The 12,250-nt window shown below is 42.5% G+C and overlaps 1 protein-coding gene across 5 annotated transcripts; it reads left to right on the top strand.

Moving 5' to 3' along the window:
* si:cabz01007807.1 lies at positions 1–10,251 on the top strand. 5 transcript variants are annotated; one of them, XM_046329801.1, is made up of 37 exons: positions 2–272; positions 489–557; positions 1,233–1,298; positions 1,822–1,878; positions 1,980–2,033; positions 2,189–3,160; positions 3,267–3,332; positions 3,453–3,509; positions 3,682–3,726; positions 3,838–3,897; positions 4,067–4,102; positions 4,233–4,304; positions 4,402–4,452; positions 4,540–4,599; positions 4,702–4,758; positions 4,837–4,932; positions 5,025–5,075; positions 5,163–5,228; positions 5,331–5,417; positions 5,582–5,644; positions 5,754–5,819; positions 5,919–5,975; positions 6,077–6,136; positions 6,217–6,276; positions 6,414–6,512; positions 6,599–6,649; positions 6,771–6,833; positions 6,941–7,039; positions 7,132–7,185; positions 7,358–7,423; positions 7,521–7,625; positions 7,734–7,784; positions 7,894–7,974; positions 8,428–8,508; positions 8,635–8,674; positions 8,781–8,838; positions 8,984–10,251. In XM_046329801.1, the coding sequence occupies exons 1-37, from the start codon at positions 270–272 to the stop codon at positions 9,732–9,734; spliced, it is 3,930 nt and encodes a 1,309-aa protein (XP_046185757.1). In that variant the 5' UTR covers positions 2–269; the 3' UTR covers positions 9,735–10,251. The 5 variants fall into 5 exon arrangements, with proteins under 5 accessions (XP_046185760.1, XP_046185757.1, XP_046185756.1 ...); XM_046329800.1 differs by having other exon boundaries at positions 6,411–6,512; XM_046329802.1 differs by having other exon boundaries at positions 3–272; positions 5,582–5,635; positions 6,411–6,512.
* The last annotated feature ends 1,999 nt before the right edge of the window (positions 10,252–12,250 follow it).

The following is a 12,250-nucleotide window of genomic DNA, read 5'->3' as shown; positions in this document are numbered from 1 at the left end:
GCGCGTCATTGAACGCACAGTCTCCTTGTGGCGAGGACAACTGGTCCGGTCGCATTTTATCGCTTGGTTGAAGAAGGGAAGGGGAGGGAAATCAAACACGCCTACCAATTCTGTCCATCAATCATCCAATCACCAGTACACGCAGCGTGGACCACTTGCCAAGTCGCGCGGTTGGAAATACTAGTTTGGCAACTACCGAGTTCATTTCAGTGCAAACTTTCGTTTAGTGCAGACAATAGCTTACTGGATCGGATATCAACACAGCAACCATGGTGAGATCAAACTAATTTAAATGTTTTCATGATAAGTGATAGGCCTACAATGGAATTTTTACGGACGCGTGCGTTTGTGTCAAATCACAACTCTTCGAACTCTTGAATAATTCTAAAAGATGATTTCAGTTCAATGAGAGTAGAACGTCCAACACTTTACTTTTCTTACAAGATCAAACTCCATTGTGTTTTGATGTGTTCTTCTTTCTCTGTCAGGATAAGGAGGAGGAGAGGGAAGGGGCACAGAGTGAGCCGGTGGAGGGTTTTTGGGGGGAGAGAAGACCGGTGAGTAAGAATCTGGGACAGGTTTCCCAAAAGCATAATGAAGCGAAGTGTATCGTTAGAACCATATCGTGGTTCTGAAGATGAACTTAGCCTTGAGATGCGTTTGTTCAATACCTCAGTTGAACTCCTCTCACCTCTTGTGCCCTAAAATAAAGCTTCGTGACTATGCATATTTTAAACCTTGAACTTACTGTACAAAGTATGTCATCAGGTTTTTAGCCACCAAAGTACAGTAGTAGGCCCTACAGTATGTGAATACTTATTATATAGAGAGCTCTTTTTAATCTCATTAGCTGGAGCTCAGGAACTGTGTTGGCATGGCATGGTGTCTGACATTCTTTCAGGGCAGTTGATTGAGAAATGATGTTGCTTGTGATGTCAGGTGTTTTTGATACCTATGTACTCTATCACCCTTTAAGAATATTGCGAAACAGCCTGAGAAATCAACCCACCTCCCGATACTATCAGGGTGTGTAATTTGTACAGCTCCTTGTTAGGTTGTCTGGTGTAGTTTTCCTGACCATTTTTGTACACAACACAAGGTTAATTATCCACTGTAGACACAGTAGACAAGCAAGCACTGTATACACTTAGAGTATAGACAAGCAAGAAAGCTTTACCTACAGGAATTCATTAATGGAGTCATATTTAATATTTGTTTTTAAATTATTTCAGAGCATCATGAGACTACAGGGGATGCTGAGGAGAGTTTCCCAGAGTCCCTTCCGCAAACAATACAGGGTAAACAACACTGACCCACAATCTCAAATCAAAATCAAATGTATTTGTAAAGCTATGTTTACATCAGCAGATGTCACAAAGTGCTAATAAAGAAACCCAGCAAACAGCAAGCAATGGAGAGGCACGGTGGCTAAGAAAAACTCCCTCGCAAGGCAGGAAACTAGGAATAAACGTAGAGAGGAACCAAGCTCTGAGGGCGGGCCAGTTCTTCTGGCTGTATCGGGGGGGACTGGGGACAGCCTGGAGTCATCAGGCCAGGTAGTCCTGAGTCATGTTCCTAGGGCTCAGGTCCTCCAGGAGGGAGGGAGAAAGAGAATTAGGAGGGAGCATACTTAAATTCACACAGGACACTAGATAAGACAGGAGAATTACACCAGATTTAACAGACTGACCCAAGCCCCCCAGCACATGGTCTATTGCAGCATAAATACTTGAGGCTGAGACGGGGGGGGGCTTGGGGTACACAAGCTCATAGAAGGGATATCATAACACTCTTTTTGAAATCTTCCACATTCTCTTTCAGACTCCTATCCCCTCCACTTCAGAATCCAGAGATTCCTCTGACACTCGCCTGAAGCAGGTTAGACTGAATTATTATAGGGCAACTGGCAATGGTAAATGTTTAAACAATGTCCATTTATTTGTTACCCAATTTTATGCTTCAATCTCATTCTCTCTCAGAATGGACTCAATCGTAGCTTGTCAAAAGAGAATCCATTCTACTCTTATATGAAAGTGAGTCTTTATCAGCGACATTGCATTTCCACCAGATCTCTAGCCTTCCATTTGTATGGTGGTATGACACATATGTGCAATAGTATTGACAATGACTGTTCTGTTTGACTGATGTGTCAAATTGCTTACACCATGAGTTCATTTTTAACCCACAGGAATCCAGCAGTGTGACTATTGACGGGGACACGAAGAATCAGGATTCAGAGGTTCTACGTCGGCAGAGTTTAGTCACCGTCTTTGCTCCTCCGCCTGAGGTCCGGAGCACACCAGAGGGCCTCCAACCTGACAAACAGACAGGCGACAACCTTCAGACCACACCGTCTGACCAGCCCACGTATATCTTCAAAACCATGTCTGAAAGACGGTCACCGGATCTCTTCAAAACAACGGCCCTAACTCAAAACACACCAAATGTGAGCCACAGTCCTTTATTTGTCACACCTGCTGAAAGACTGGAGCTTTGGGCAACTCCTTCGAACCAACAAGACCTATTCAAAACTCAGCCTTCAAAAACACCAAACCCATTCAAAGCTCCTCCAACCAAGGGAGATTACCAATTCAAAGCACCACCCACCAAGGGAGAGTCCCTATTCAATGCTCCTCCCACCAAGGGAGATGACCTTTTCCAAGCCCCTTTGTCCATTCCAAAGGACCCCTTCCAATCCACTCCTTCTGACACTCCCAATCTCATTCAAGCCACGCCTATTAGGTCAAATGACCCTTTCCAAATTCCCTCTTCCAATGTGACACCAGACATCTTTCAGCCCCTGCCTTCCAGGACATGGGACATTTTCCATTCCTCACCCAGTGATGTCTTTCAGAGTGCTTCTTTCAGTACTGACTCTACAGTCAAGCAGTCCACACCTTTATTCCAGACTTCGCCAGGGCAGAAAACGGACATCTTCTCAGGGTCAGATTTTGAGAAGACTGCTGAGCTCTTCAATGCATCAATCTCCGACACGCAGGATTTCAACCTTGCAACACCCTCTGATGAACAGTATGATATCTTCCTGATGACCCCTCACGGAACCAAACATGTTCTCCAACCCAACCCTACTGCCATGAAACATGGTACCCTCCATGCCAGATGCCTGTCCCCCACGCAGGCTTTCAATGGTACCGCCCAGGTAGTTACCTACAAGTCTTTTTTTCCTCACGTCTTCGTACAGTCTTTGATATCCGTGTGGCCTCTCTTTTCAACACTGCAAAGAGTGACATGTTGTGACCTCTCAGGTGAAGACCTCCAACAGCCCTCCCGAACCACCACCTCAAAAAAGACAGCCCAAGTTACCGAGTCGTGTAAGGACACCTCCACCATTTTTATTTGTCCCTTTTTCTCCATGTATGTAAGCATACCAATTATTGTAATGTCTGTCTGTGATTCACTTGTATCTCATTGGGTTTCTGCTATGTCTTTAGACCGAAGCTGAGCGACCAGATCCTAAACCAGGCCCTCAAACGAAGAACACCGCTCAGGTAAGTTTCTGTGCCAAGTAAGTCTATACATACTAAGTCTATTCCTACCACAATCAGTTGAACAGCCTTTAAATGACAACTGTTCTACAACTTTCAGTAGACAAGACTGTGTCGTGTAGGAACATGTCATCTCTCTCTCTGTTGATCTGAGAATAACATTCTGGTTTTACAGGACAACGAAGTGGAAGTATTTGAGAACATTCTTTTGACTGGCCAGGTATGTACTAGAGGGGCAACACTTGGACAGAATGAATGTTGAACTTTTTTTCTTTGACTGTCTTATTGCTGTGTGTACTGAACTGGGTTTGCTTTGTTAAACCCAAAACAGGAGAGGTGTGTGGAGGATTGGCCTGAAAACAGTCCTGAGCTCAATCCTGACTGGAAACCTGTAAGAACTCATTGAATGGCTTTTTCTACACATTCATTGTTTGCATGAAATGATGAACTCCTTGCCACACTCCTACCTAATATTACTGTATTATATTTAACATGAATCTATTGTACATTGACTAGCCTATAAGTTAATCAACTGTTTGATTGTCTTTTCCCCTCGTCAGTCTGGCAAACTGAGGCTTAGGAGGGAGTCGATGAAGGTAAAGTCACCACATCACAGTTTTTCTCAAATGTGTGCTTAGTGGTGGTAAATTGATATTGAAGGTGTGACTGTGTGGTGCTATTTCTGTTCCTCGCTCATCTCGCTCATCTCGCTCTCTCCTATCTCAGGTGGCGTCAGACTCTGATGGGGGGAGTGTAGAAGAACTGGAAGAGAATGGCGCCGGAAAACGTGCGAAAACTGTACGTCTCGCACTCTTTGTATTCGTTCTGTATTTTAAGTGTCCGTTTCTACATTTATGTCCTTTTTGTTTTCAACTTTTTCCTTTTTTTTTTTCAGAAAAGGGGGAGGACGTTCAAGGTGTCCTTTCTTTCCAGAAGAGGGTCAAAGGTAAATCAAACTTTTTTAATTTTATTTTTATGAATAATGTATGTATGTTCTGCTGCTGTAGTCAATAAACATGTTTTTATTCTACAGGATAAATATTCTGAAGATCTGAAGGATAGTGATAGCGGCACACTACGTCAAGGATCAAAGGTGAGGACTGTGTTATCTTTGATTAATTGTATGTGTGATGGTGTAGGTAGCTATATGGAAATGCTTTATTGTCAATGTTTTAATGTCATTTTTTTGATTTAGGAGAGATTTTCTGAATCCAAGGATGGAGAGAGCAATGGTCTCCGTTGGCGGTCAAAGGTGAGTGTGTTCCTGTGTAAAGATGGTAATGAATTAAGACGTTTAATACAGTATTAATTACTTTAACGTGTTGTCCAGGGGGGCTTTTTGGATGAAGACTTCCCAAAGAAAGGGGTAGATGTCTTCTCTGCAGATTACGAAGATAAGGAGAATTACATGGAGCAGGGCAAGCTGGTATTTCTTTTTAACCAGTTAGTTTTGAAAGATTTTGTGTGAATTTCATTAATTTAATATTGTAATTGTTTGAACTTCCTTCCCCTTAACAGAAGAAATCATTCAAATTCAAAATGCCCCTTGTGCATCGCAGAGGATCTAAGGTATAATTGAACATATAATTTAGGGAAGGGGTGTTTAAAATAATTTAACAATTGTTGGAATAACTTTTTTATTTTTTTATTTTTTAGGATCGGTTTTCAGCTGACCATCTTGAAAAAGCTTCAGGCCTACATTTGCCTCAACATAGAACGAATGTATATATATATATATTTTATATATGTGTGTTTGTAAACAAAAAGAGCAATATATTGGTGTACAAAATCTGTGTTGACATATTCCTGTGGTGTGTTTTCCAGGAGGGCTTGCTAGACGATGACTTTCCTCAGAAGGAAGTAGGATTCACATCTGCAGGGGAGAATGAAGATGAAGAAGACTCCAAACAGGTACCTATCTTCTTTATGTCTATATTTCTAGGTTTTTTTTTTGTTATGAAAGACTACTCATCAAAACCACTGCCGCTTTTATTGTATAAATGTTGTGCTGACAAAAGTTGCAGTCTTAACACTGATCCCTGTGGAACACCACATATGGGTTTGTCGTTTAACAGGCCCTGGGTTTGGATGAGAACTCTGAAGAGGAGCCAGAGGAACATGATGGGACGGTGGGATTTGTATGCTTTGTCTCATGCTTAACACGTTTAGGAAGTTGACAACTGTTTCGTATGAAAAATGTATCAAACTTCTATCATTGAGACTGTTTCCATCTGTTTTTCTGCACAGAAAAAAAGTAAAGGTGTCAAAATTAAGTTTGTGCCTCACAGAGGGTTCGCAATCTGCCTCGAAAAGGTAAGGGGGGCAACGTGTACAGTAGGCTAAATGCACATGCTATTGTATTCATGCAAAAACTAATATAACGCCAAGAATGTTTTGTTGTTGAATTCCCAGGATGAACCAACAGGCGCTCATGAATACACACCTCGCAGAGGTTCAAAGATGATTCATGTATGTATATACTGTGTGTAGAAATACTTGTGACAAACGCAATATGTTCGTTTCTATACACATTTTCACTTGTCCATATGCAGTAATTATGTGTTTTTTAGGAGAAACCTCTTGATGAACTTAAAGGTGCCCATGGTTATACACCACGCAAGGAGTCCAAGGTACTGTGAGTTTCTATGCGTGTACTCTATGTACACAGTACTACTGTATGTACAGTCAACATTTGTTTATTCTTTTGTAGGTTAATATTTTTGAGGAAACCGAAGAAGTGAAAGGCTACACACCGCAGTCACAGCCCAAGGTTGGATACGTGTCTGTGTCGTAATTGTCTGTGTAGTATTTGTGCCAACTCAAATTAGTCTATGCTGTTCAATGTACAAAGAAAATGTCAAATGACAGTATAAGTGTTTGATTTATTTAATGTTTTTCTTTCAGCAGAACCTTTTGGATGATTACTTGCCTGAGAAGGGGGCAGGTTTCTCCTCAGCAGGAGGGGTAGAAGAATATCAACAGAAAGTGATGGAAGACTGCAAACCGGTACTTCCCTCTTTCTTTCACATCCCTCACTTCCTCTGTCTGCTCTTTATTTAACCTAATGACATGATAAACGTCGTCTCCTACAGAAGAAACCGTTCAAATTGAAACTCCTACATATGAATCGTCGGAAATCTGGGGTAAGGTTTTTTTGTTGGTTTCTGTGTGGTTGTGCTTTATATTTTTGGAAAATACCGTTTTTCTTTGTCAAACAAGATGATCAAGTTGTGAATGTTGGTGCATTATTATTCATTCTTACAGAGCGCTGAGGAGAATTCTCAGACTAGTAGCACACAACAGTACTCCCCACAAAGGAGATCAGAGGTTTGCCAATTTTTTTTGTTTTCCCATGTGAGCAAATTTGGATGCGCTGTCTATTTACAAGTTAGATACGAGTCCCAACTTATGAAGTGTCTCTTGTTTTTGTCCAGGAGGGCTTTCTGGACAGTGATGTGCCTCAGAAGGGAGCAGATCTCTTCTATGCTGGACAGATAGAAGATGAACAGAACGAGATGGAAGACTGGAAACCGGTACTTCTCTTTTCCTTTACCCAGTAGAACTTTCTCCTCTTAAGCATTGGATGGATCCCACTTGTGCTCTAAATGTCCTCTCTCTTTAACAGAAGAAACCATCGAAATTTAAGAACCACCTTGCAAGTCGGCGCAAGTCAAGCCAGGTAATTATTATGTTTGTGTGTAGGCCCTCTTGAGTGTGTCTGTTTGTTTATTAGAGAATGTGTCAATTTTTATATTTTTATTTTAACAGATTTACATTGCCATTATTGGCCTATAAAGAACATCTGTATTAGTTTTAAAACAGGTCTGTGTACTTTCATTCCTTTATTCTAGGAAATGTTTCCATATGAAAAGTCACAGATTGGTTCCGAGCGCTACACACCTCGACGAGCATCCCATGTGAGGGCATTTCTATTGGTCCAAAGATACTGCTTTTGTGCGCACTTTAGGTTTTGTCATCGGAAGAGTGTTGACATTCCTGTGGTATGTTTTCCAGGAGGGCTTTCTGGACCATGACACTTCTCAGAAGAGGTCGGATCTCTTCTCAGCAGGAGGGCATGGAGATTATTATGGACAGGATGATATAGAAGACTGCAAACCGGTACTGCTACTACTTTATAAACATCCTTCCTTCATTTACTGTGTGATTATTTTTTTATTTTTTTTTCTTTAATCCGCTGTTAATGTATATCCCATCTTTCCTCTACAGAAGAAATCATTTAAATTTAAAGCCCCTCATAAGCATCGCAAAGAAACTAAGGTGTGTGTGTGTGTGTGTGTGTGTGTGTGTGTGTGTGTGTGTGTGTGTGTGTGTGGTGTTACTGCCATATGTTTACTGATGTTAGTGTTGGTTTCTCTCTCTCTCTCAGACTAAAGCGAGAGATGAAAGGATGACCGAGTACCCACCAGGAGCCACATCTAGTGACTACTACTTTTCAGAGGCTGCAGAGGTACACCCATACAAGAACACATCCAACATGTACATTTGTGCTGAATCATTGTCCTATATTGGAGACAGACCTGCAACGACTGAAAACCATGGGTAGTTGTCTTGATCGGTGTTGTATGACTAACATAATAGCTTTAAAGAAAAAAGCCACACACACCCACGTTGTTGTCGACAACTATGGTCTGGCTGGCTTCTGTCTCTGTCTTGTGTGGCACATTCCCGTCGGTCATGTAACTGAACCGGATCTGCTGCATACTGTAAGGGAGTTTTAGGCCTCAGGGGGAGGGAAAGCTGGCAAAGGCCATGGTTCTCATAAAAGGCAGTGCAGACTATCCCTTTGTAAGGATGATAAGGTATGCACAGCAAATAGATTCAAACTCAACCAGCAATCTCTCCAACTCCCTCTCACTTCTTTCTCACATTGTCCCCTCTTCTCTCTCTCTCTCTCTCGCAGGCTGAGTGGCGTTCTGCTCAGATTGACGAACAGCTTGCAGACGGTCTGGAGGATGAGGAGGAGGAGGAGGAGGAAGAGGGGGTCAGTATTTGACGAGTCAAATGTCGCTCACAAATCACCCTCTGCCCTATTTCAATGGTAACAGTTTGAAAATGTGACTGTGTGAAAGCAATGTCCCAAAGATATCAGCGTTTCTCTGTCTCGCAGGACACTGACAGCTTGATGGAGTGGTGGAACACTGTGGAACGTGAGTCATACACACGTGCGTACACATACACATGTGCATGCACTCACAAGCACGTATGCATTCACACACACCCAGTTTGTAATCTGGGAATTGTCTTGTGCCTCAGAATGGGATGAGCTGCCTTCAGATGATGAAGACAAGACGGTGAAGGACGACGAGACTAGGTATGTCCTCTTTGTGGTGATAACAACGTAATCAGTAGTCAATCTCGTGAAACATTGCTGATGTTTGAATACTTGTTCTCTCTGCCTCCCTCTCGCTCCTCTCCCTCTTGCCATGTCCTTCTCTCTCTCCCCCCTCCCCCTTAAGGTCATTCACCCTACTGGCGGAGAAGGTGCACCGCGGCCTGAGTGTCTTCAACAAGGTGTTCACGGAGCGTGCCGAGGTCCTCTGGCAGTACGTCATCAAGCTCCACGCCCTCGCCGACGACATCACCTCCTTCCATAAGAAGGCCAAGATTGGCAACATCACCGGCGGCACCACCGCCGCCGTCGGGGGCGGCGCGGCCATCGTCGGCCTGGCCCTCGCCCCCTTTACCTTCGGCGCCTCGCTCATCATCACGGCTGTGGGCGTCGGAGTGGCGGCGGCCGGTGGGATCACGTCGGCCTCGGCGACCATCTCGGACAACGTGAACAACATGCAGGACAGGAAGAAAGTGGAGGTGGTTCTGGAGGATTATGAGGCGAGGATGGAGGAGTTGGTGAAGATCTTGAGGTTTGTGTGCGAGGGGCTGTATAGACTCAGGGGGCATCCTCTCCTCCGGAGAGGAACCCAGCACTACTCTGGAGACTGGGAGGTCCGCAGGGCCGTTCAAATGGTCAGCCTAGTGGATAGACCTGTGTTGAGGGCCACAGAGGTAACAGAAGGAGCTGCCGTGGCCCTCAGGGGCCTCTTCAAAGGAATGGATAAATACTTCACCAAGGACTCTCGTGAGCTAAAGAAAGGGTTTAAGAAAGAGGTGGTGTTTAAGATTAGGCAAGTAGCTCAGGTGCTGCACGAGAGCCTGATGGAGCTGAATGCTATCAGGGAGGAGCTGCAGGATGCTAATGGTAATATATGAAACAGTTCAACTCCCACAATGCAACGTGTCTTATTCAACTCATGGCCCCCTACTGTCCAAGCTGAGGATTTGTTTTCAAGATCTTGTTTTTTTTTTAAACCTAAACCTAACGAGGACTTTCCCAACTTTCCTGTTCCTCTTTAAACGAAAAGGAGAAACTTGAACATTTGCCTTGTAAATAAATGAAGTTACAAACTCTGATTGCATTCTGCAATTTGGACAACTATGCAGCATAATAAGCTTTTACTTACAAAGAACTTGTATGTATGACTTTACTGGATTGTGAAGTAGTAGGCCTAAGATCTTGGATATGTGTTTATAACTAGTTTAGGCTACACTCATGTGATATACCATGTAGCCATGGATCTAATCTAGCTATTATTTTAAAACAAGAGTATATATTTCAACGTTTAATAAATAGGTTATTTATACTGTAACCAAATGAAATGTGCAATGTTGATGATAACTAATAGCGCAATGAGGCAGCTATTGGAATTGTTTAATAAAGATAATTATGCATTTGAACTGGTTGTAAACTTTTCACTTTGAACATTTCAACCTTGATTGTTACTGATGTAAATGTCAGTATTTTATCCTCGTCGTTTTTCATCCAATTGGAAATACCCAACTCGGAGTGTAACTAATGAGAGGTTTCGATTAGTCTCGCCCAGGCGTCCGTGAAGGCGTGTTTTGCACCGGCTGAAAGCTGCTACATTTAGTTTGGAACCGGGCTTGACTCATGGGAGTGAACCAGGTGCACTGAGTTATAATAAGAACTAGACAAAATATGTGTATAACTAACCGACAGACGTTTCCAATGGGAACAAGTGAATCATAGTGGGCAGAACAAGGAGGGTGGCAGAGCCAAGCATGAGCTAGCGCGGTCCTACTGGCATGCATTTGCGTATTTCCGTTTGGGAATGCATACTCTGTGACGTGCAATATATCAATTTGCCCTTGCATTCCAAAACAAAGCTTTAAAATATATTTGACAAAGGGTCAAGGAACTGTATTTGATGAAGACATTTGCATAACGGCGCCCCAAAAATCCATCTCGCTCCATCTTCTCTCACTGCCGCTCACTGGGCTTCCCAAATATATGTCTCATTGTAATAGCCAAATGTTGTTTCAATTTAATCTACTCGCGTTAGCATACACCATTTAGTGATAGCTGACATTTTTCTGACTGGGATTATTCCACCTGCATGCTCCCAGAACGCTGTCTGTGCACGTGGACAGCTGAACAAGCCAACCAGCACTTCCCCTGGCTTCCTGGCGTCATGACCTCAGAGCAGGAATATAAAATGTTAATATCCTCAGTTGAGTGATGGAAAACAAATCTGCCTCGGTGACAATTTGAATAATTTAATGGATGTTTTGTGCACAAAGTTGATGATTAAAGTGTCTTATTAGGAATTTTCAGATTTTAATTCTATTTTGGCGCTGTCAATGGGAATTGTCTTTCTCGGCTGTGATTCAGTTAAACTACAGTACCGAAGCAATACTGTAGGTGCAGTCAAGAGTGCTTCCAGACCGGAACCCTGGACCTTGGTCAGGTCATGGCCCCAGGGTTTCAGTTGGGAAGCAGGCCATCTCATGTACACAGAGGAGACTGACAGTACTTCAATTTAACTAACGCTGAGCCCAGAAAGACAATTCCTATAGATGTCCCCATAGTAAGTCCATTTTCAAAAAGACACTTTCGTTATCACATTTGTGCCAAAAATATCCATTACATTTTTCCATTAATTGTCTGAGGCAGATTATTTTTTTCCTTCACTCACAGCCGAAGTTATTCACATTTTAAATTCATGCTATTATATGGACGAGCTTGTGTGACATGCACACAAAGAAGGAAAAACAATGAAAATCATTCATGCACAATCGTCCAGGGTCCTGTTGAATAGAAGGAATCCAGCTTTTGTCAAATTAACAGATTTGACTTTACCTAGCAGGTTGGGATAACTTTTTTCTCTTTCAATTTCATCTTTATTTAACCAGGTAGGCTAGGTGAGAACAAGTTGTCATTTGCAACTGCGACCTGGCCAAGATAAAGCATAGCAATTCGACACATACAACAACAGAGTTACACATGGAATAAACAAAAACATACAGTTAATAATACAGTAGTAAAAAAAGAAAACAAATATATATATATATATATATATATACAGTGAGTGCAAATGAGGTAAGATAATGGAGTTAACAATATATAGGTCATGGTGGCAAAGTAATTACAATATAGCAAACACTGAAATGGTAGATGTGCAGAAGATGAATGTGCAAGTAGAGATACTGGTGTGCACGGGAGCAAGATAAATAAATACAGTGTGGGGATGAGGTAGATAGATGGGCTGTTTACAGATGGGCTATATACAGGTGCAGTGATCTATGAGCTACTCTGACAGCTGGTGCTTAAAGCTAGTGAGGGGGATATGAGTCTCCAGCTTCAGTGATTTTTGCAGTTCATTCCAGTCATTGGCAGCAGAGAACTGGAAGGAAAGGTGACCAAAGGA

This window comes from Oncorhynchus gorbuscha, linkage group LG25 (genome assembly GCF_021184085.1).
Source record: "Oncorhynchus gorbuscha isolate QuinsamMale2020 ecotype Even-year linkage group LG25, OgorEven_v1.0, whole genome shotgun sequence".
NCBI lineage: Eukaryota > Metazoa > Chordata > Actinopteri > Salmoniformes > Salmonidae > Oncorhynchus > Oncorhynchus gorbuscha.
Note: the sequence above shows the minus strand (reverse complement) of the source record. Positions and strands in the feature narration are given on the sequence as shown.